This window comes from Musca vetustissima, unplaced genomic scaffold, assembly GCF_032173495.1.
Source record: "Musca vetustissima isolate MV318-11 ecotype Yass unplaced genomic scaffold, APGP_CSIRO_Mvet_v1 utg30834, whole genome shotgun sequence".
NCBI lineage: Eukaryota > Metazoa > Arthropoda > Insecta > Diptera > Muscidae > Musca > Musca vetustissima.
In genome coordinates this window covers 11,236-36,573 of record NW_026877839.1, presented here as the reverse complement: position 1 = coordinate 36,573, position 25,338 = coordinate 11,236, and the positions used below count along the sequence as shown (strand labels likewise).

General features: G+C 35.7%; 2 protein-coding genes across 2 annotated transcripts; one reads left to right on the top strand and one right to left on the bottom strand.

Moving 5' to 3' along the window:
• Nucleotides 1–134: 134 nt before the first annotated feature.
• LOC133322514 (thioredoxin domain-containing protein 9) lies at nt 135–3,447 on the bottom strand. The gene is made up of 2 exons (XM_061531502.1): nt 3,271–3,447; nt 135–608 (listed from the first exon to the last, which is right to left on the bottom strand). The coding sequence occupies exons 1-2, from the start codon at nt 3,445–3,447 to the stop codon at nt 135–137; spliced, it is 651 nt and encodes a 216-aa protein (XP_061387486.1).
• Nucleotides 3,448–16,348: 12,901 nt separating this feature from the next.
• Nucleotides 16,349–18,250, top strand: LOC133322511 (myb-like protein AA). Its single transcript, XM_061531500.1, has one exon. It carries the CDS (start codon nt 16,349–16,351, stop codon nt 18,248–18,250), a length of 1,902 nt encoding a protein of 633 aa, XP_061387484.1.
• The last annotated feature ends 7,088 nt before the right edge of the window (nt 18,251–25,338 follow it).

Genomic DNA, 25,338 nt, shown 5'->3' with positions numbered 1-25,338 from the left:
TGAAACTGCAAATAAGGCAGACGCATATACTAAATATTTCAAATATTTTTTCTTTTCCTTTTTTTTGTTTACAAAACACAACATTAAACTCAATTTGCACTACACTGTCGTCGTCGTAGCCGCCAATGTGGTGGTTAATCATCAAAATCAATATCCGAATCATCTGAATCATAACCACCACGTATAGTTTTCTTGGGGCGGTTGATATAGGATTTCTTTTTGACATCGGGTGGTGTCATCAAATCGCCCTTGTAATCAATTGCACCCGATTGGGCTATTCTCCATTCGAGCATATCAGTGGAGAAATCATCACAATTACCCAAATCGGTAAAGCCCACAATGAAATCTTTTGTTTTGCTATCCTTTATCAGGGCAATTGTTGGGATAACTTTGATACGCAGACGTTGTGTAAGGAACGGTGATTTTTCAGCATTCACTTTGCAGAATTTCGCTTCGACATGTTTGCCTGCCAAGATCTTTAAGTGCATATCGACAATGCGACAACGTTCCGTTGAGTCGCGATAGAAATGACACACAATATTGGGTGATTTTTTTGACACTTCAAAGAATTCCTTTTCGTCGGCGAGTTCTGTATAGACACCATGACCCTGGAAATAAAAAAAACAAATGAAAACATTTTCGTAATAGGAATGATAAAACAAGAAATACAACTATGATATTTAAAGCTATGAGCGATAGCTCCACATATAAGTGGGGGCTAGATTCAGATATAGCTCCCATATATATTTTCGTCCGATTTAACGTAAATGGTGCACCAAAGTCCCTTAATATCCTTCGATTTACAGGAAATTTGGTATAGAGTACTGAATTGAGTCTAGAATAATAAGTGATAAGCTTCAGGAGAATCGATTCAGATTTCGATTTAGCTCCTATATATATTTTCGTCCCATTTTATGTAAATGGTGCCCCTAAGTACCTATATATCTTTCGATTTGCACGGAATTTGCAATAGCGTACTAATCTAAGTCTAGAGTGATGTGTGTAAAGTTTCGTGAAAATCGGTTCAGATTTATATATAGCTTGAAAGAGCAACCAATGAATATCACTGATCCTGCCATGAGGATCAGATTTGTCAATGATTGCCACAAGAAGGTCTTCTTTAGCGGCTACCTTGGTTGGTCTGTCATATGGCTTACGCTGTCTTTGGCTACGAACTTTTGAGTTCGGCTTTCCAGAGGAGGTTAATGCCTTCTTTGTACATAGCTGTATCTCCGCCGTTTGTTGTCCAGCGACAGCCGCATATGAGGTAGAAGGATCTGCCAGACGAGAAGTCATCATCTTCTTGGGTGAGGGTTGCGGACCTTCTGAAGAGCGGATGCGCTTCACAGATTTCTTCTGTGGGGGGACATTTACTCCCCCAGGAGACGATGGTTTCTTGCCGGACTTTCCCTTCTTCCAATTCTGACCACTAGTGGATCCATCCAGAGTTTTAGCTTCACCTTTGTCGTTAGGCGCAGAATCGGGCTTTGAGACAGAGCCCTCCACACGTTCACCCTTATGGGTGACATTCTGCTTCGGGATGTTCTCAATCGCCTTTTCCTGTGCATTCTTACTCGGGTCCGGCCTCGAGCTGGGCTTCAGGTCAGAAGTCGGCTTAGCACCTTTGTCAGAGACAGTGGGCTTCACCGATTCTACCACTTTTGTGCGAGTAGTAGGATCCGGGAGGGAGGCCGTATCCCCACATTGCTCTTCCATTACTAGTCTGTCTAACTGGTCGAAGAGTTCCTTACGTTGGTCCTCTAGACTATCGCGGATAGCGCATAGAGTCCCGTGTAGGTCGTCCCCTCCCAGAACTAAAATCCTGTCAGACAGAGACAGATTTTCATCAGACTAGATTTCATCGAGACTAGAATGACGTTATTGCGTTTTGTTGGAATTGGTGCGGGTGCATCCGTAGCTTCCATATGTATTTCGAATGGGTGTCTAATTGAGATTAAATTTTTAACAGTACGGCGTACCGAATAGGATGTGTATCAATTTTGCTATAAATCGTTTTCCATAAATTCGTCCCATGGTAAGCAGGCGACTCTAAATCTGCTCGAATTAAATTAAATTTATCATAGGATGCAGAAAGGCATGAGTATGTTCCTTCGAGGGAACATTGACATGCAATTGTAAGGATACATCTGTACAATATACCCAAAATGGTTTTGGTTATGAATTGACGGGTTCTGACATTTCTATGGATATTTAAGCATTACCATGGATATTCCTTCCGAGCCCAATGCTTTGGTTGACTTATCGTTCTTGTTGACATCTGCAACATCTTCGTAAAATAGTGTGGAATATCCTCGGCTCGGAGTACAGTGTACTAAGTCGCATGTACACTCATTATTGCCCAGTCATTCTCGGGGTGTTCAATGAACTTCGGGTCTGTCACAGTTACGTCGTTAAATGTAGCAGTCGTTCTGTCATTTTTTCTTCAAGGATTCGAGAGTGAGGTTAAGGAATGTGCGGCGTTCAGAAGTAATGAAGTCGTGTGATCTATTGATGGATATAATAGGGGAGCGATCTGACCCCAATGAATTGACGGATTTTTTGGAGTAGTTCATGTATTGTTGGTTATGATATAATTAAGTGATATATTGTTAATTTTAAGCTTTTGGAATCGCTCATGGCCCTTTGGGCTAGGTTCTTGTTTATGAAATAAATTGAATTGGATTGCCAAGTCACGTCATTCGTAAAACCCGGAGAAACGATGGACATATCCAGTGGCAGTCTGACCTTATCTTGGAGGGTAAAATATTGAACCCCTGATCATTACCTAGGACGGAATGCCACAAGCCATGGTGGGTTTTGAAATCCCTTAGTACCAGGCGGACCATACCTGTAATGAACTAACATAATATTTATATACATATATAATTCGAACTCGTATGGAACGATTTCAATAGTTTATCTTTATTTTTCGGCTCAAGTCACTTTGGAAACTTGAGAAAACATGTTAGAAATTTATTTCCATTTTCTATTTTATACCCCAAAATATAAATGGCAACCCTTGTAAATTTATTCTTCTAAAATTTTAGGGGATGCACCAACTAATGATAATCGGAGGGATGGAATTTTTAATACCAAGAAATAAATATTACCAAAAATTGTCATCTGTTCTAAATAAACCTTACAACAACAAGAACAAAAGACCAAGATGAGTCATGACTACATTAATACATGACTCTGAATCACTTTTAAATATCCTTTTCAGGATATTTTCAAAAATAAATAACAACAAACAAACGGTACTCTACTTACATTTTTCAGCCATTCCTGTTTCTTTTGATTTAATTCACGCATTTCTTTGATACGTTGCTCACGAATAGCCTTCAAATCGTCAGTGTCTAAATTTTCCAAACGATCTAATTGATCGTCCAATTGCTTTTCTATTACTGAAGCAACGGCGGCTAATTGATTTTCCAAGACATTGGCCATGGTGATGACGATGGTTGCTTGCTGGTGGATGCGATGAGGGCGGAACTTTTTTACTAGATACTATTAAGTCTCAGGCAAAATAAAATCAATCACTGGTAATATCGGAGACGTACCTCTCCCGTCTACGATGTTTTACGTGTGACACACAGACAAAATTAATAATAATAGAAAATTAGAAGTAGTAATATAATGAATTAATGCGTGGGTTTTTAAATGACTGTTAAACGGACACCGACGATGACGATTGCGACGACGACGACAACGGACAAACAAATAAATATTATTCATGTGTTGTTTAAACCATGAGACAAGCAAAAGCAGACAATACGCCCAAACGTTGCATACGGAGCAACAATAATGACGATGATGATGACAGTGGAGTCAGTTGTTATTAAAGTAACCCGGTTTTTTATTAATGAACACACACCACCAATCCAAAAAAAACACCAATAATCGTAAACAGGGCAGCGCAGCAGCAGCAACACCATATAGGAGGTGGATGGATGTAAAGACCAACCAGTGAGCCAGCCAACCAACCAACAGACCCGGTAAATAACATTTACATGCATATTATTATTGTTGTTGGTGTCGTCAACATTGATGTTGTTGTTGTTAAAATAGATTCGTCAGCCAACAACGTTGTTTTTGTATCGTGGTGTATCATAGGTGAGGTTTTTTGCAAAAGCCAGGTGCCAATGTTTTTGTTCGAAATTAGCCAAAATAAAATGAAAAATAAGAAAATTTGTGTTTTAATATGGAACTACACTTTTAAATTGCATGGATTTCACAAATATTACCTTGGTATCGAAATATTCTTTTGGAAAAAATCAAAAAAATATATTTCACAGAAAAAATATAATTTCTTTATAATCCCCTCCTCTGTGCTATGGTGTGTGTCAGTGATGAGAAGTAGGGATGTTTAAGTCGATGGCAAGCATAGGGTTCTAATGTACAGTTTTTGCACATATACCAAATATTTTAAGCTAACTATAGACGAGCAAAGATATATATCATGGCACAATGAATAGGTGGTCCATTTTGAGCAGCTGATGTCTTGATTAACTGTCAAAGTGCGTAATTTCAACTTCAATTCGATGTGCAATGTTGCCAACAATGTGAAATATTATAAGGAAAATTTTGACAGATGGTCGAGACAAAAACAAAGGTTTTCGTTTTGATGCATCACCTTATTGTTGCATCGTGAGTTATATAATAACAAAATATTAGAAACGTCCCAGAACCTAAAAAATTTCACAAATTTTGCAACTTTTTACTCGAAAACCGCCGTTGAACCCACAAAACTGGTAAAACATTGGACCAAGAGAACATAAAACAAAACGGAGTTCTCTTTTGTAAACTTTTTACTCGAGAAATTTGGTCGAGTAAAAATGGTAAACAGGAATGTCAACTTCTGATTGGCTGTTTTGTTGATTTTGAAGTATTGCCATCTAATTTTGACACATTTACTAGATTTGCGTTCCCGAACTTTTAAATTATTTTGTAATCTGAGAGCGATTTCAAAATGTTTCCTTTTTACAAGCTTTACTATTAAAAAACTATTGAATCAGACCAATTATATATGGGAGCTAAACATATGCACAAAGACATAATACCCTGTACCACAGTGTGGTGAAAGGTATAAAAATCAATTTTACAGCAACGGTCATATTTTTGTTCCGCAACATTTTTATAAATTTTTAAACATTCCTTTAGGAAAAGGGATTATTTTTATGGTGCAAAAGCAGGACTGTATTTGAAATTATCTCGATTTATCATAGGACTTTGATGTATAAGACTCCGTTTAGACTACTAAATCCACTCGATCTCAAAAGTCAATTCCATTGCGTATACGTCACGTTAATTCTGTTTAACGTATAATGCATGGTACAATAATACAAAGTAGGGCAGCTTGGGGATAATAACAAAAAAGCAATTATGCACGTGTGGCTCCTTCTGCCAAATATAAAAATAAATATACGCAATAAGTGGTTGTGTTTATTTGACATTTTTTCACACATAACTAAAAAATGCGAAAAATGAATGAAAGGTTATTTCTTCCCAAAATCCAGTAGGGAATACCATACAATGTTTGTTTCATACATAACAAAGTAATTATTTCCAGACGAACGTGTTAAAAACTTTATTTTCATTTCAATTAAACTTGTATATAATTAAATTTATTTTTTTTTTCAATTTATTTGACATTGTATTCAAAACAATACACACACATACACAAAATATGTATTTTGATTTGATTGAACAAGACACCTTGAGAAAAAAATGTAATCAGTCGGTAGCTGTGCCCTACCTTTTAATAATTGTACCACGGTATAATGGTGCTTTTACACGATATGTATTTTACATATGTGCTGTCACTTTATTTACATATGGAAATAGAACTCGTCATGTGAAACATACGGAAATTTCAATGTGTCAAAACAATATGCAATTACATATGTATTTTTTCCGAATAGGACGCGCTCTATTTTCGTATGTAAAACACAAGGAAATCATCAGAAAAGGATGAAAAGTCAACAATTACAAATTATTATTTCTTTTGTAGGTGTTTAATAAAAAAAATTATGTTAATCTAAGAAAAAATAAAAGTGTTTTTTTGTTTATAGGTTATGTCATATGTAAAATACATATGCCGATTTCAACACAACAAATAAAAGTTTTGTGCAGACTGCTAATTTTGACAACATAAGGAATTACATATGGATGAAATAAGTGACAGCACATATGTAAAATACATATCTGTAAAAACACCATAAGCAATGGAATTGACATTTGAGAACGAGTGGATTTCGTAAATCTAAAAGACCTTAAGTCATGACGGATATCTCTCAACTAATGACGAATATTTCTTACAACCATAACAAAATCGTCAGTGACCAGCAAGTAAATATCGGTAATTTGTCTCCATTACTAAAAAAACAACAAATATTGATAGTTTACAATTCATATTTAAGCTTTATTTAATTAACTTAAAAAATAAATTCCATGATTTATTATTACACAGTTTGAAAAGGACTGGCACGTTCATCACCTCCCCAATTACAACCATGTATATAATGTAAAAACGCCCATGTCATTTTCGGCTTCACATGAAATGTTATCAATTCTCTGGTGAATAACATAACATACTTGTGTTTTTTTATTTGTTGTGCTTGCTCTGTTTGTCGGTGTTGTGTTGTGTGCATTCTCTCTCACAAATTAAATTAAAAGTAATAAATTGAAATTGTTTTTGTCCGTTGTATTTAATTTATCGACAAATTAAAATAAACAAAATAATTAAGTGAATATAATTTTGAAAAAAAGAAAAAGGTTTGTGTTCTATTACTATCAAACTATTTAAAATGCAATCGAAATAAATGGAAGGAAAAGAAAGATATCTACAGCATCGCGCAAAATTGAAAATTATGTATCTTCGTTTTATGTTTGTTGGTGTTGGCGGCGTTATTTCGTTTGGCGTCTTTTGTATTTTGCAATGCGTTGAAATTTTTTGTGTTGTAGATAATTTTTGTTGAGGTGAAGTTTTTAATTTAATTGTTTTTTTAATTTGTTGTGAAGGAAAATATGTTGAAAAAAGCATAAATTCGTTTTTTTATAGAAGCTGTTTATCTTTACCCATACATATGAAACGAAAAAGAGCCAACGACCGCCATTTTTTAAAAAAGGCAATGCACACACATCTAAACATACATGTTGTTCGTTTTATACAGGGGGACTTCATACACACACGTACAATGCAAAACCATTCCTTGCTTTTTTTTTAATTTCTAGTTCGTACAGTGGTGGCTTGAGGAATTATAACAGCAGGAAATTATCTAGGGAATAGGGTTATTCTTTTATATTGTTTTTAATATAATTTGCAAATAATAATAATATAATATTTTTAATATTTTTATTTACATAAGGGAATTTGAATATTTTTATACAGCGGATTTATTTTAGTAAATAATACCCAAGAACCAATGTCATTTCAATATTGTTTCAATCAATTGAAATTGTTTTCGATTTTACCCTTTTAATTTTGAAAAATTTTACAACTTTTTGGGTTCGGGTTCTTGATCTAAGCCAACCAATAGCAAATTATATTCATTTGAATCTTGTATTTTCAAACTTCTTCTAGATCATTGTTTACATAAATACACGCACCATAGTACAACCAATACAGAACCCTTTTTGAATTTTTACAGTGGGGTACAGTTAGCATTACTCCAACATTCTAATATTCAAAGCAAGTTCTTAAAAAGAGAGATCATAGTTTTTTAAATTTTTTACAAAATGTAAAACATTTCTTATTCCAATGTAAAAAGTACAGTCTGTTGTTTTTTTGTTATGATTTTAAATTCCAAACTACTCGTATCCAAAATTTTGTTAACCCATTTTGATTTTTGAAATTTTCAACCCCAAACGTAGCCGATAAAATCTCAGTTGGTCTTTCACTATTTTGTTATCACAAAAATATTTCAACATTGTAGCATTCAGTTTCTTTCGAATAGTTTTTCCGCTTGGGGTAGGTCATTTGACATTAGAACATGTGTACACAAGGAAAACACAAATGTAATATCCAAATAAATGCATCACTTGAGGTGATAATGAAATTTTTTCTAAATATTTTGTGTGTGTGTGTGGATTTAGGATTTTTATTTACATTTAAAACATAAACAAATGAAGATGTTTGAATAGGATCTTTTTGAAATACATAGGCGACAAATTCATGTCGGGTTAGATAAATATTCATATCGAATTTTGAGGTATTTTGAATTATTTTCATATCCGTTTTTTAAAGACGTGAAAATTTTGTTTTGAAATGAACTGAGGGAGGGAGACTTTGTGTAGATGATGAATTGAATTTGAGTATGTCTGTTTTATAGATCAATTTAAACGACATGAGTCCTTGTTTATAAGTTTAAGCCAAGTATAGTGAGGTAATAGCCGGGCTAAACATTAATATAGGCAATCTAAAAAAAAGTTCTGAAGACAAGAATTGTGTTTTTCATGGGTACCTGAAAAGTAAGTGTAGAGGGAATTATTTCAAATAGTGTTCTATGATAACAATGGATAGAAAAAGGGTTGAATATTAAACATATGTCTGATTATTTAGCTAAATAGTGGAGTGGACGGGGAGTAGCACAGCAGCTGCTGCTATACAATGATGCAGGTTTATTATACCCTCCACCATAGTATGGAGGATATATTAATTTTGTCATTCCGTTTGTAACTTATCGAAATAGTCATTTCCGACCTTATAACGTATATATATTCTTGATCAGGGTAAAATTCTAAGACGATCTAGCCATGTCCGTACGTCCGTCTGCTGTAATCACGCTATCTTCTGAAGGAATTGAGATAGGGTGCTGAAATTTTGCATAGGTTTGTCTTTTGTCTGCAGGCAGGTCAAGTTCGAAGACGGGATATATCGGTCCACGTTTAGGCATAGCTCCCATATAACGGTACCCCCAATTAAAATGTCTCCACAAAAAATTATAAATATAGGTCCACTTTTTCTTGTAATTTTTTTCTCCTAATTTCCAGTATTTTGGGGTTTTTTCTCCTACTAACTAAGTTTGAAAGAAATAATAACATAAGCAAAGTTTGGATGAAATCAAATTTTTCTGAAACGGATTTGGTCCAAAGGAACATGCGGTCTATAAGCAAGTATATACAACCTCATTAGCCATAAGGCTGAGGGTATAATTATCCATTAAAAATTTCAAGTATATACACCCTCATTAGCACCCTCATTATGCTTTACATATGGGTTTGTAGAAATGTTGGTATAGGTCGACTTTTTGGTATTTTCCTATATCACAAGTTCGGCCCGGCCAAACTTAACACTTTTTCACTCGTTTTCACTATCTTCAGACCAAGTTGCATTTCTCTCATACTATATCCGTGACATATGTATTTGACGACCACTTCACTGTTCTTCAAGGAGGTATTCAACTTGTGCCAATAACCCATATGAAGATAACATGAGAGTAGTCATTATTCACAAGACTGATCGTCAATGATGACTCAGGTACGATCTGCCTAATTGTCGTCCGGCTTTCGTCTACTTCATTGTCCTTCACGACCGATAGCTGAGCTGTATTTAACAAGAATTGTTCACAGCTTGTTGCTGTCCCTTCGTTACTTGCCATAGGCATTGAGGGAGATTTGACCTTATTCGTTACAGTCGCCAAATGTTGCTCCTAACCAAATTTCCCCATACCTTAATTTGGAGAAATTGAAAATAAAACTACCAATCAGAGAGTTCTGAGCGGGAGAGATTTCTTGGTGGTCTGTCAATATATACAAATGGTTCAAAAATGGAAGATGGCACTGGTGCAATACTCCAACGGCACTTAAGTCAATCAGGTAGTGAACTGTAAATTCGAGGGTGGTTCATGAGCTCTGCGGGATAAGCGACATTTTGTTAGACTTTATACGGTTCCAGGTCATAGTGACATTAAAGGAAATGGAGTAGGTGACGATTTAACAATTGATGACACTGTTAGCTACTTTTCTATACCCTTCACCACACTGATACAAAGTCCGATTTAATGTTAATGTGTACCCAAGTCCCTATATATCGTTCGATCTGCTCGAAATCTGGCATAACGAACTGAATTACGTTTAGAATGATGTGTGTTAAGTTTCGTAAATATCGGTTCAAATTTGGATATGAGGAACTCTGATATGGCGGATTTGTTTACAGAGGATTTTGCTATCATACCTAATATTTTCGCCAGTCACTGTTGGATCTTATATTTATTTTTACTTTTTTGCTGTATTTGCGATTTTGTTTGCGACATTGTGTGTATTCACTATTAGCTTCTTAACGAAGAATAAGAAGAAATACACACACATGAACTCAAGACAAGAAAAATAAAAAAAATTTACTTAATTGCATAAAGGGTTTGGCTTATTTTATTTTGCTTTTCATTTTTTAACTGCATTGAGCATGAAACAAAACGACAAACTTGAACGTTTACACAATTGAACCGGCAAGCAACGAATATTCAGTTTATGCTACATTGATGATGATTGGGAGAGTGTGTGTGTATGAGGGGGAGAAGTTGAATTAAAATAAACAAAGGAATTCCATCCATGCTGACTTTTATTAATAGTGGACATTTTTAGATTTGTATCATTCATTAACAATTAAAGATTGTATACAAAGCATTAAATAAATTAAACAAACAAAAATTGGTGAGGGATGCTAGAATATTTTTTTTTTTTAATTTACATGGGAAATGCAATAGGTTTGAAATATATGTATTCGAAAACATGTAATACTGCACCAATATTAGTGTTATAATTTGTCGTTATGCTTCATTGGTTCCCCCCAAATGTTGTTTTCCCATTTGTTTTTTCAATGCATGGTTCGGTTCTGCTACTATTTTAATGTTTCCGTTTTTTATTTTGTTGCTTGTTTTTGTCACTATTGGTAATTTTTGTATTGTTTTTTTCTTCCTCTTCCTCCATATGCTTGCAACTGCATTACATTGTAAACAAAATGCCTTTCATGTTGTTAGCGTTTTCAAAGTTATCTTTAGAGAAAGTGTCTTCAGCATTTGGAAAATGTTGCCATAGATGTTTGGAGAAAGCTTTTGTCCGGGTGCAAACATTTGTTGCACAGCAATAAAAATCATGGCAAAACGATGAGAGTCGTTCATATTTATATAAACAAGTTTTACTTAATGGGTAAACTCTGTTACAGGGTAAAGACGTGGATAAATATGATGACTTGTTTTGTTAAGGAAACACAAATTGCAAATATTTATGCAACAAATGTGTCTAACACATAAAAAAGTTCGGCCGGGTCGAACTTTATACACCTTCATAAAGTGGACTATGGACTATATAAACAAAATACTGAATGTTGGTCAGTACTGTTTTATAACGGCGTTTTTATATCCTTCTCCACAGTTTTCTCCTTCTTTGAAGGGACTACCGTGGTGGTCTTCGCATCAGGTTTAGAAATCCTTTCAATCAAGAAGACCCTACCAATGTCATTCGGATAGAATTCCTGGAGAACTTTCGAATGCATTTGAGGTTCTTCTTGATCAAAAGGAACTACTTTTCCGTGATAGAGTCACTGAACTATGGTCACACTAGTATCCTCAACATAACGCCAGGTTGTGACCTCTTGAGGGGAAATGGTCATATTAGTGACTATGTTCCCTCTCAAAGAGACTTTAATGACATCAAAGTAGAGTTTCCTAGTAGGGAATCCTGGACTAGTGGCTCCTTACCTCTGCCAGGTCTGTCGTTTTTCACAGACGTTTCAAAGATGGAGGAAGGTACTGGTGCAGGCGTTTACTGTAGGGAATTAGAAATATACAACTCATATAAACTTAACAATCTTTGTAGCGTTTTTCAAGTAGAAATCCTTGAAATCACGAAAGCGGCCGAGATAGTCGAAACACTTACTCTGCCGATAATACAGGACCGGTGACTTTATAGGTCGATAGTCTGGCGGCCCTCAAGGCTTTGAAGTCGTGTACTATAAACTCAAAATAAGTTCTTGATTGCAAGTCTCTGACTGATATACGACAGATAGTTAGCTTAGGGTTCCAGGACATAGTGACATTGAAGAGTACGATATAGCCGATGAACTTGCTTGACAGGGCTCACATCCGTAAATCTTCCGATTGTGAGATCTGTGCAACCACCGATTGGCTATTTCATTGAAAATCCGCTTGTTCTACGGTGAGGTAGTCGGTAACAGCTATCTGGCCTGAATTCCCTCGCCGAAGAACTTCTTCGCTGTTGGCACATAATAAGAGAGAGTTCTAAATCATTGTGGGGATCATAACAGGTCACTGCAGGATTAGATCTCTCACTTCGAAATGGGACTCCAGCGGAGAGGATTACTGTCGTCTAAATCTTTTTATTTTGAGATTTTTTTATTTTATTTTTTTTAAAAGAGAGGGAATCTAGTATTTCTGGTCAATAATGAATTGCAAAAGCCCGGATTTTTGATACCGGCTTTCATTACATTATAGTATAGTTCCAAGTTGATTGAAAATTCATTAAAATAAAAACTTGATAGTATGTTTTAAAATACGAAATCGAAATTATATATAATTATATAGCAGGCTACAAATATTTTATTTATTTATTTTAATTCCAATAATACATTTGCAAATATTGTTGTAATGACCAAACTGATGATAATGATTTCTATGCTGTAGCATAGCTACATAAATAGAAACACAGACCTAGAATAAAATCATAGCTAACATTGACTGGCAAGACCACCGACCCAAACAACACAGAAGCATTGTTAGATGTCGTACTGCTGTTGGTGCAACCGCATTTCAATAGCTGTGCTAAATTTTAAATGTGTATAGGATTTGAACTTTCCGATAAATTTACAAAAATAGAAATCAAAACAAAACAACGAATAAAAAACATGTTTTTGTTAATCAATTAAAATTCTAGTTTGTTGACACATTTAGGCTTCTGATCCATTTGTGTAGGGCATCAATTTTTTTCTTCTCTTGATTGTTAATTGGACATTAAAATGTCTATTAAGGTCGCAAAAAAACGTATTGTTGAGCGTCGCATATCTATGCCGGTGTTTTCTTCTTGCTTCGTATTTGAATTAATTGTCTGTAAGAAAAACGAATTTAAAATTGTATCTCAATTAATTATACTTACAACAATGTTATAAGGAAATGGAAACACTTTTGTGTGTCCTTTTTCTTCCGTGGTATCGGTAAGAATGATATGTGTGATGTTAAAAGTCATTGCTATTAAATACTGTAAGTAAACATTTTTTCGATTTACCTGATTCTGGTCAAAGCAAATTATTAAAATAATATTCTTACCTGTGTGAAAAAGGATCAAAGTTCTTGGAAAAGTATAATTAAATAGCTCATTTCTAAAAATATAACACTTTTTTTAAATATGCATTATTTCTCGTCCAATGCAATTATTGCCACATAATTCCCTATAAATAATGTTTCAATTTCAAACATTTGCAATATGCTGTACAGATTAATATAGTAAAAAAATTCAAAATGTATCATAGACAATTGTTTTATGGTATTTTTTAATTATTTTCCTTCATTACGTGCTGCTTCCACAAACAAGTTTTCATGAATATAGCTCGTATTCAAAGGAACCACTCGGTCAATTGCTGTTTTGTTTCGATTTCCTTCGAATAATAGTTTTTACATTTTGAAAATTTTAGCCACTTTTTAAAAACAATTTTAGCTGCAATTTAGCTTCTCCAATTTTTACAGAATAAAAAACGTCCATGTCGAATAGTTAAATTTGTACAACCTACACGATAGAGGTCGCAATATTTAAGATAGAGCTTTGTATTTTTCCACAGAAATTGCTAGTTCTCATGGTATTGCAAATGGCATCGATCGACGTTTTGGTTGGTGTAGACCCCATATAATATACCCTCCAATATTCAGTATTTTGGACACGTTTTTCAGCCGAAATGGCTGTAATTTTGTATTTTGGGTTCTCATTGTATAACCAACTCAAGTTTCTGGGTAGCCACATATAAAGGTACCCCCCATTTTCGGTATTTTAAACATCTTTTCAACCAAATTGACTTTATTTTTTTTTTTAGTTCCGTAATAAAAATCAGTAAGGAAAGTTCAAAAGTCGGACGGGGCTCACTATTTGATAGCCTTCACCACTTTGGGTACATAAAAGAGATGCTTATATGTACAATATCTTTAGATAGGATAGACATAGCATCTTTGGAGTACCATTGAAATGTAATCGGACGAAATTAACTGCGTAAAGTTAATAGATATTTGAACTGAGTTAAAACAGCCCATACACATACCAATTTGCAATTTATGAAAAATTTAATGTCAATCATCGAGCAAAATATGTACAAGATCTATGTAAATGGGCGTATTTGAACAACCGCGACATCCACAATTTGGTATGCTGCAACACAGTGCGCTTCCAAAATTTATCCCAACACAAAATCCATACACTTTATTTTTGGTTCAATTTGGTACGTTGTGCACAAATTCGTTCGAAGCGTACAAATTTGGTACATCATTTTGATGAAATCTAATGAAAATATATATGGAAGCTATATCTAAACCTGAAACGTTTTCAATCAAATACTGTGCGCCATTTACATAAAATCGGACGAAACTATATATGGGAGTTATATCTAAATCTGAACCTTTTTCAACAAACGGATGTCAACCTGTAGTAACTATCTTAATCAGAAAACATTAACAGTATGGTGCATCATTTACTTAAAATCGGTGGAAACTTTATATGGGAGCTATATATAAATCTGAACCGATTCCAACAAAACTTTGCATACACAAATTTGGACCTAATTCAGTACGCTTTGCAAAACTGTGTGCCAATAGGCCTCAAATTTGACTTTTTGGTGCTCAATTTACATAAAATCATACACTGCAAGGTCTACTGTGTCACTTTCCACTTCCTGGACGCGAAAAGCAAATTTAGAACTTTACATTTCCATTGGAGCTAGACGCATCCCCATCGTCCGTAATCCGAAAATCCTCAGGGTGGTCTTCGATAACATCCTTAATATCTCCTCGCATTCTAACTACGCCAATCAGAAGCTGAAAGCTAAGAATAAAGTTATGAAAGCTTTGGCTTTGGCCGCTATTGTGATGACATCTAAGACGACATTCCATCGGACGTCCATAGATTGTCGATAGCGAACGCAAAGAAATCCTTGCATCAACTTGCGGTCTCCGAAGCCTAATGACTGGCTACAGATACAATGAAGTCCTACTCCAACATTCTCCTGCAATTTCGGAGAGTGAGAGACTTTCCTACGCAAACCCGTTCGATTCTGGCACAACTAGGGTCCGAATACAGCAATGTTCTCAACCCTAAACAAGTGTCCGTCCTGCCTGCCAGCAAAGCCTACAAGTCCTTGTACAATTTCCTATCAATATTTTCAGGAAAGAACTTTCACCTATAATTTTTTATATATATTTTATTTTCATTGAGTAGGAAACCTCTCTACCAAAAATGATCAATATTGGTCCAAGTTTCTGTGTAGACTTGGGAAGAATGTTGATCAACCGAATTCGCTCTAATTCCACACATAAAAGTTCCACTTTTTTTTTTGGTATTAATACATTTTAAACGGAATTTTCTCATGGGAGTGTGGGTATAATTTGACATATCGTTTAATTAACGACTTTTTACTTGTTTTTTTTTAATTCTCTGTGTAGAAATCCCTGCCAAAAATAGTACATGATATATAATAAGACATATCCCGGGAATTCAAATGTCCATAACTAACGAAAAGTTTGTATTGACTTTCCTGGAATGGAAAGAGGAATTATCAGCATTTAAAACATAAATTAACTAAAGGATATTAGCATTTTTACGATTTTATAATTCGCAGAACAAAATTCTTAAATTTCCACTTAGAGTTACAGGTATGCAAATTTCCATTAATCCCTTTATGATCCCCGAACAACTAATGTCGCATTGGAAATGTCCCTACTTTTTTACCTGCATTAGGATTTGTTACTATTTAAACCTCGAGTTTTAGAGGATCATCAAACAGTAACTGTTTGTTTACACAACGATAAACATTAGAGTTAAACTCTACGGAAAATCACTAAAAGTGTTCTAAACACAAAAACGATTAAAAATCGATATATTGTGCAAAAAATATTACTGTTAAACAGTGGCACGATTTATTAGTAAAAACCCATCGGTAAGATAATATTAATTTGGAAATTTTGAAGTGAAAGAGGAACATATTTAAAAACCATATTTTTTATAACTCCACAGTGGCTTTCTTACTTCCTTTTGAGGTTTTCTAATTCTCATTGGAACAGTTAAATAATTCTGTATTTTTTTTTTTTCATTTTTTCCAGATTAATCTCTCATCTAAGTGACATTATCATTTATTTTTAAAATGTCAACCAAAGCTTCCAATCAACCTGGTCGCCGTACTCCACTATCCTTAACTGGCGGTATGAACAAAGGCCCAAATAGCAACAATAATAGAGGTGGCGGCAATAATTCGGCCAATGGTCATACCAACAATAATAAACAAGACAATAGAAATCAACACCATAAGACTGAACAACAACAACAACAGAATAATCACCAAAAACAACAACAGTCTGAGAATCCAGGAAAAGGTGGTGGCCACAATAAGCCACAAAATGAATCGAAAATTCCCAAACCACATACAAGTCAAAATTCCGATAACAAAAATCAGAAACAGCAGCAACAAAATGCTGCGGACAATAAAAAATCCACGGAAAAGCAACAACAAAATGGTGTTGCTACCACAAATAACAGCAATGGTAATAACAACAAAACTAACAATCAACAACAATCCAAGGATAATAAGACGGCGACAACAACCCAACAACAAGCTAAGGATAATAAGGCAGCTGCAGCTCAAACGGATAAAAAGAATGAGGTACAAGAGAAAATTGAAAAAGAGCAAACTACTCCAGTGGTAGTAGATAAATCCGAAAAAGAAGAACAGACGTCTAAACAACCCAAGGAAGATGTTAAGGAGCAGGACAACGTGGCTAAGCAAGAAGAAAATGAGGAAAAGAAAGAGGAAATTGTTGCAACCGGCAAACAAAATAGCAACAATGTTGAAGACAACACAAATCAAGATAAAAATAAGGAAGAGGTTGTTGAACGTATGGATGTGGCTGAAGAAGAGGAGGTGGAGGCACAACAATCAAAAGAAGATTCTCAAATGTCGGCACCACCCACCCCAAAATCTGTAAAAGAAACTGCAAAAGCATCCAACACACCGAATAGAACACCAAATAAAAGCTTGGAAAAGACCCCAACAAAAACATCTTCCTCGGTGGAGAGTACTCCGAAAAAGGCGGCCAATGAGAAAACACCCATTAAAACTACACCCACAATACGTGAGGTTACCACGGCCATTGATGATGTTGACATGGAGCCATTGGCTGTAGATCATTCGCCCATAAAACCGCAGGCCACCAACGAAGGCTTGGCTCCATCGGCCACCTCAACCCCGGGCAAAATTGTTTTGCCAAAACGCTCAGCCGTTGCCAAGAGCGATGTCCAACTGGCCATGCAGCCATCGTCTTCACCCGAACGCCCCCGCGCTTTTTCACAGATCTCCGGTAGACGTGCTATACGCCCCATTACCGAATATACACCATCCAAGTTTCAGAGCAATCCACAATTCCGTGAATCATACAGGCGCATCAACACCGAATTGGATGCCACCAATACCAGTTTGAATGTCACCGTGGGTTCGGAAATTCCCAATAACTCCTCGTTTTCATTCTTTGGCGGACGTGGTCGTAAACGTGAACGCACTCCTCCCCATCACCACTCACAGTCGGCCATTGGAGAATTACCAACCGATATGGAAATATCACCGCCAAAACGGGCCCGACTTGATTTCTTCAGCGTTGTTTCATCGCCCCTATCTTTGCTGCGTAACCGTTTCTCAAAGGCAACCCTGCAAAGCAGCACACCCGTCAAATTGCAACAGAAATTGGAGGAAAATGAAGACGATGTAGAGGTGCAAAATGTTTCTGGTGTATCGGTACATGAAGATATCGAAGAAAAACAAACCGAAGAAGTAAAGGAAACCTCAGCTGCCGACACAACCCTGGGCGTTGAAGCAATTGCGGACGGCGATGTTGATGATAAGACCACTGCCGCCCACACAGAAGGTGAATTGGAAATTGGCGATAATGGCACCAAGGAATTGCCCCAGAAAATATCCGCCGAAGATACCGAAGGAGACATTAAAATCACAGTTACCGATAATGTGGCTAAAAATAAGAGATGTATTGTTATGTAAAATGTAAATTTAGTTTAGTTTTATGTTTAGGTGTTTTAGTTATAAGTAATTCATTACCCCAACAGCAGCCCCCCGCCATTTAAAAATTATAAAATGTCCCACCTTTTTTTAATATTGTATTTGTATGTATGTGCCATAAAGCAACATTTTCAAAATTGTCGTTAAAAAAATTCTTAGTACATTAATGAAAAATGTACTTTGTGGATTTTTTGCGTCACTGTATTTCAAAAATTAAAATGTAAAATGGGTTTTAATTTTCTTATTGAGTTTGGAAAGAAATTTAATTAAAAAACCTAATCAGACATTAACAAAATAATTAACTGTTTTTTTCTTTTACTAAAGAAAACTGTTTCTTTTTGTTGGACCTAGTCTTTTATTTGGAACAATTGAACATTATGTCCATAACTAAATCAAATGTTTTCTATTTTGATTTCATGCTTATAAAGGGTTTAACAAAATCAACTAGTTTTTTATATGTTACATTACAAAAAAAACTAAAGATTTCAAATTAATAATTTGAAAAATTAAAAATAAAAATTGTATAAATTTTTAATTTCAAATCTTTGTTATTATCTTTTCAAATTATCTTTCATTACAACTTTATGTGCATACATTACTCATACCTAAATTTAAATTTAATCCATGTTAAAACAAAAAGAATACAAATTTTATGTTTATACCTTAATTCGATCTTAGTCTTAAACACAAACAAAAATATATCCTTAATACAAATGTTTATATAGATATATATCTCTTCTTTATTAAGACCCCATTTTTTATTTTATATAATTTTGTGACTCTAGACCACTCCACTCCCCCTATATTCCATATCAAATTATTAATATTTTATTATTTTACATAACAAACAAATGTCTCTTTAAAAGATTTTGTCATTTGCAACACAATATCATTAACAAAAAACCACACGATTTTAATTTGCTAACATAATACATATATGAAAAAAAAACAAAATAAAGCAACTATATATTATTTTTATTATTATATTGAAATAATAATCAATTTATAAAATACAACAACAAAAATATGAAATGCAAACATTTTTAAATAAAGTGATTTTTACGAAAGTAAATTGTGTTGTTTATTGAGAATAATTTGACAATCCGCCCTATATTCGAAATCAAAATATTTTAATTGATGGATTCTCAGAGAAAAAAAATGTCGCATTCACTTTGTACCGTCTGCAATTTGTATACCCTTTACTAAGAGTTGAACTATTTATTCAATTTGTTACTCCGTTTGCAACACGTCACCTGAGACACAATAAAGACAGAATACAATTGGACGTCGTTTTAGCCATGTTCCCCTCCTTGTCTGTTGAAATCACTGCAATATTATTCCAAGCATGTTTGGTATTGAAAAATATATACATAATCGATCTCTCCCATTTTCTTGGTTTTTTTAAGATATTTCCAACTATAGGACAATTTTAGATGTAAGTCCATGTTTTCAGTGTACCCAATATCCCATCGAAGGGATTAAAGATTTTACCTGTAATTTGGCATGTCGGGTTTAAGGATAGTGATAAGCTTCTTGCAGACAATTTTAGTTTTGGGTCCATGTTTTTAATATGCCCCATATAACAGTCCTGTATTATTTTTGGTATTTCCAATATTTAAGCTGCAATAAGTTAAATATGCATTCCGAGTTCTTGAAGAGGAGAAATATCTCTGCAGGAAGCAACTGATATTAGTCCATGTTTTGGCATATTCCACACATAAACGTCCCGGAAGCGCCCCAAAATAATTAACGTAGTTGTTATCTGGGCCATAAACATAAACTGTGAGAAAAAACTTCCAAAATGTGCCCCTCAGCAAAAATTCAGTTACCATGTTCTTAAATATATATGGCATCTGGATCAAAGATATGTCCGTTTTCGTAGTAGAGAGATTGCAATCATACAGTGATGCAGGCTTCTTTAAACCACCTTAAGACTTCGTTATATGTGCCGACGGGGTTTCCGTCGGGCTGACTTCGACAGTCCCTTACCCTCCGTCTTCTTGGATACTGGTGTCTGAGACGTTTCAGTATATGTAATATGTTTACCCTTGGGGGGTACTGAGGGCTTAGACGTCTCAGACACCAGCTTCCTAGGTGTACTAGGAGCTCCGACAGTTTTCTCCTTCTTTGAAGGGACTACCGTGGTGGTCTTCGAACAAGGTCTAGGAATCCTTCCAATAAAGAAGTCCCTCGCAATATCATACAGATAGTTCCTGGAGAAATTACGGATGGATTTGAGGTTCCTCTTGATCAAAAGGAAATCTTTATCCGTGATGGAGTCGCTATCCTGTCCGATGAATCGGTGACAGTAGTTAACCGCTCTCCGGTACATCTGGTACTGGTACTGATGATTCATTCATCTTAACGACGGGAGTCTTATAAGTACCAGTCTCCGCTTCGACAGCCAACTTGAGAAGTCTCGCGACGTCACTACGGGCCATGGAGATGGAGTTCGGATCCTCAACCTCGTCAGGGTTTACACCCCTACTCATCATCTGGGAGTACTCACTTTGCTTCGGAGGAGACACCAGGGTAGCTTCAGTGTTAATCACAGTAGTTTCCATGATGTCTTCCTCGTCTGACCAGGGTGAGTCATCCCAGATTTGATTCGGGATGGTCTCCTGATTATGGCGGAAGGAGCCGGTTTCCTCTAGTAAGTTGAGAAGAAGATCCGTCTGCCTCTCCAGGCTTTCGTTCACGTCATCGAGATTAACAGGATTTGAGGCAAAAGAGAGGCTTGGGTTGTCAACATTTGTAGGTGTTCATTGAAGTCTGATCTTGTAGAGTTCGAGACTGAAGGTGCCAAGGTAGCCGCACCAGTCCAAAAATCGCATACCATATTGATTTTGTTTTAAGAAGCGGTGGTGGGGGTTATTAAAATTCGGCTTCCTATAAAGTGTTTTTAGTGATGCATTGAAGTCAATATGGCATAGCCAAAGTAATTCCTTGCCGTTTTACAAGTTTTCAAAATGTTGACCCTTTGTGGTGAAAATACTAGCAGGAGTGGACCGATAAATCTCACCTGCCGTTCGTTTCATTTAAGATTTACAAAATGTTGAACCTCTGCATTTTCGAACAGAGCGATTAGAAGTATTGGTATATGTAAAATATATGCTTGTGCAATGTTTGGTTGCTCTGTTCGAAAATGCAGTTTCAGCATAATTTTGATCATATTGTGGGGGAGGTACCGGAAGGAGCAATTTTCACATCTTCGAACTTGAATTGAGTTTGAAATATTACGAGTTTATATAAAATTGCCCTTTCCATTCGCCTAATATTGGATTTTGATCCTTTATGGAATCCTGATCCAGAACGAGTGAACCAATTGGTCCCATCATCGGTAAAGATAATAGGTTTTGGTTTGGTTCAAATCGGAGAGCTCGTTTGCATGATATTATAGAATTAATGTTTAGCAAAATTTTGATCATTTTGTGGGGGGTGGAACCAAGCGGAGTGGACCGATATTCTCCGTCTTCGAACTTGAACTAATTCTGGAAGGAATATTACAATGTGCAAAATTTCGATGAAAGTGGTTAATCCCTTCGAGTGTTATAGTGCGCAACAGACGGTCAGACAGACAGACGGACATTTGTAAATCGGCTCTAAATTGTGTGAAACTAATTTGGTCCAAAGAAACATGGGGTCTTTATATCATTAAAATTCTATAATTTTTATCAGAATACGTATTCTTCTTACGTTACGTTGTCGACTAATTCCATTATTACTTATTAACTCATACACACCACAACAGGCTCTCAATGCAACACTGCCGTGTGTTGAATTCTACAATTATCAATGCAACACTGGGTGTTGTGTTGTTGTTTTTCTTCAACATTCAATTTTCCAACGTCTATCGCATTTTCCATTTATTTTTGGTAGTAACATTTCTATAGTTTGTAAAGGACATAGCTATTTATTATATTCCGTCTCTGTGTGTGTGTTTGCGATTATAGCGGCTATTGTGAAACAAAAATATATATTTTGTTATTTTTATTATTATAAACTACAAATGTAATGGATTCTTATTTGTGGTAATTGTTGTTGAAAAATAAGTACAAAAAAATCAACCAGAGTTTCAAACAACACCGTTTTGTGGCGCTACACAAAAAAGCAATCACAAAGTGCGCGCCCTGTGATTCGTAAAGAAAAATGGAGGAGATTGAATCCCATGTTATGGGACTGGAAAAATTCGAAAGTAAATTAGAAAATTATTCAGATTCGGTATTGGACAAGGATGATATTGAGAATATTTCACACAATAATCATCATCCCAATGATTATAAAACACCCAAGAAATCGACGATACTAATCGATGGTGAAAAGCTGTTGGATAAAATTAATATATTGACAACAAAGCCGGAAAATACATCGACCAGTACAAAGGTAAAAAAATATTGAGTTATAAACAAATATGGAAAAACTTATGGAATATCCTATCGTTTATTTCGGATAAAATGCGTGTTTGCCGGCTGGGTTATTTCATAATTTTTGTTGTTTTTCTCCTCCTATTGATACAGTTGTGTGTTCAGTTTGGCTGGCATGGCCTGGACACACACAACCAGCAATATCTTGCAATCGGTCGGTCGATCTGTCCTGTTATGTTTTGACGAAACATTGCTTGTGTTCTTGTTGTTTTTGTAGTGTTATGATCATTAGAAGTAACGACAACAACAACAGCAGCAGTAGCATGATGTTACATGAACGCATATTAAACGTTCCAGTCAGTGGTTGTTTTTGTTACCTTTAAATAAAATGCGCCGTGTTATCTGTTGTATTTGTTGTTGTCTTAAGCAACCATATTCCAAAAAGAGACACACGAAAACAACCGTTCGTTACAGGGTGTCAATGCATGGATTAATTTCTTCTACACAGCCACCAAATAACAGCTTTCGGGATAGTGCATTAGAACAGCTTATCCCTGTTTTCAAAAATACGTTTTTGTATTTTTTTAATTTGTTTCGGAAAAATCGTAAAGTATTGAATTTCGGAACTTCAGAGGTCCAAATCTCGGGATGTATGGACTACCCCCATGAAAGTTATATATTTTTATCAGGGAGGCCATCTGGTGGAAAAATCGGATATGAGTCCCTAAACCCCAATTGCTCCACTAAATCCTTTGCCCTTATAAAGTTATAAAACTATTATATTTAAAAGAAGGTCCATTGGCTTAACCACAAATCTTCCCATCACAGGAGGTGTGGACTTCTTCGATACTGTAATTACATATTTATAATCAGGGTTCCAACCGCTTCCAATTGTTCAATCCATACTGCCTTATTTAGAACTAATATAGGATTCTCTTCCTTGCCAAGGTTTACGTCCCTACTCGTCATCGGAGAGGACTCGCCTAGATTTGGAGGAGTCACCAGGATGGCTATTGCTGTAATGCTAATCACAGTATATCCATGACGTCTTCCTCGTCTGTCAAGTGTGAGTTGTCTCAAATTTGAAAGGGATGCTCTCATGACTATGGTTGATGAAAAGGTCCATCTGCCTCTCCAGGCTTTTTTTTACGTCGTCGTGAGTAACGAGGATTGAGACAAAAGAATAGTCCAGTGAAATAGCGTAGGTCGTCAACCTTTGTGGGGGTTGATTGAATTCTGACCAATGCAGCCACACTAGCATCAGCCGAAAAATCGCATATATTGTTATTAATATTTTTAGAAGAAGGGGGTAAGGGTATTAAAATTCGATTCCATAGAAGAAAGATTTTGTGAGGATTTGAGGTCGGCCTTGGCATAGCACCTTACCATGGTAAGGACTCGGCAACTAAGCTGGAAAAATTTTGTTGAGGCGCACAGGTGTTAATAGGGGTCCGTTCTAATACAGTGGGGACCTTAAATGTAAACCATGAGCACTAATGGGCACGAGGCAGCGTTAGGGAGGTCACATGGAAAGGTAGTGACCTAATACCTTGGAATTGGATATTTGAAGGCAACATTCTCGCCTCGTCAGTCCTGGGATTATAGGCACTCGGTCTTTTCCTCCGATACTCGTCCAGGGCCCGCTTCCCACCATCCGCAACCAGTGGACGAGTCCGTTAGCATTCGCCGTAGGTAGAGCGGAACTAAAGTAGTGCGCCAACAACCGTACTGTGTTATCCCACTAAACTGCAACCATTTCATGATCAACTACGCCCGTTATGATGATGATCTTCTGTAGTAGGTCCATTTAGATAAATTCGAATTTAATTAGCAAAGACGCGAACCGATATTTTAACATAGTGTTAACATAGGGTTAACAGTGTCGTTAACAGACCTCTGTTATCGTTAAAATTACTAAAAAATAATGATTTGTTCATGAAATTATTAATTTCATATATTAATTAAACTAAATAAAGATATTATGATGGATAATTTCATCTATTAAAGTTTCAAAAATATTATAAGGTAGTTTTGGCGAAAAATAATTAGTGCCAATAACGCAACTGGATGAACAAGTCCAATGTCCATTAAGTCTCCCGGGATAATTCTGCCGGGTCAATATTGGTATCTATGGAAAGCTTATGAAGTGTACTACACATTAGCATTGCAAAAAGGATACCAAGTTCGGGCCGATTCCGCCGTATTTGGCAATTTCTGAAAAAATCCTTTAAAAAGGATATTTCCAGTGGAGAATATGATTTCCAGGACAATTCTGCCGGGTCAATATTGGTATCTATGGAAAGCTTATGAAGTGTACTACACATTAGCATTGCAAAAAGGATACCAAGTTCGGGCCGATTCCGCCGTATTTGGCAATTTCTGAAAAAATCCTTTGAAAAGGATATTTCCAGTGGAGAATATGATTTCCAGGACAATTCTGCCGGGTCAATATTGGTATCTATGGAAAGCTTATGAAGTGTACTACTCATTGGCATTGCAAAAAGGATACCAAGTTCGGGCCGATTCCGCCGTATTTGACAATTTCTGAAAAAAATCCTTTGAAAAGGATATTTCCAGTGGAGAATATGTTTTCCAGGACAATTCTGCCGGGTCAATATTGGTATCTATGGAAAGCTTATGAAGTGTACTACACATTAGCATTGCAAAAAGGATACCAAGTTCGGGCCGATTCCGCCGTATTTGGCA

Bases quoted from the DNA above. Each gene is read 5' to 3' on its own strand.
- LOC133322514 (XM_061531502.1), bottom strand. From the start codon at position 3,447: ATGGCCAATGTCTTGGAAAATCAATTAGCCGCCGTTGCTTCAGTAATA. The intron at 609-3,270 runs GTAAGTAGAGTA...TTTTATTTCCAG, and splicing joins AACAGGAATGGCTGAAAAAT to GGTCATGGTGTCTATACAGA.
- LOC133322511 (XM_061531500.1), top strand. From the start codon at position 16,349: ATGTCAACCAAAGCTTCCAATCAACCTGGTCGCCGTACTCCACTATCC.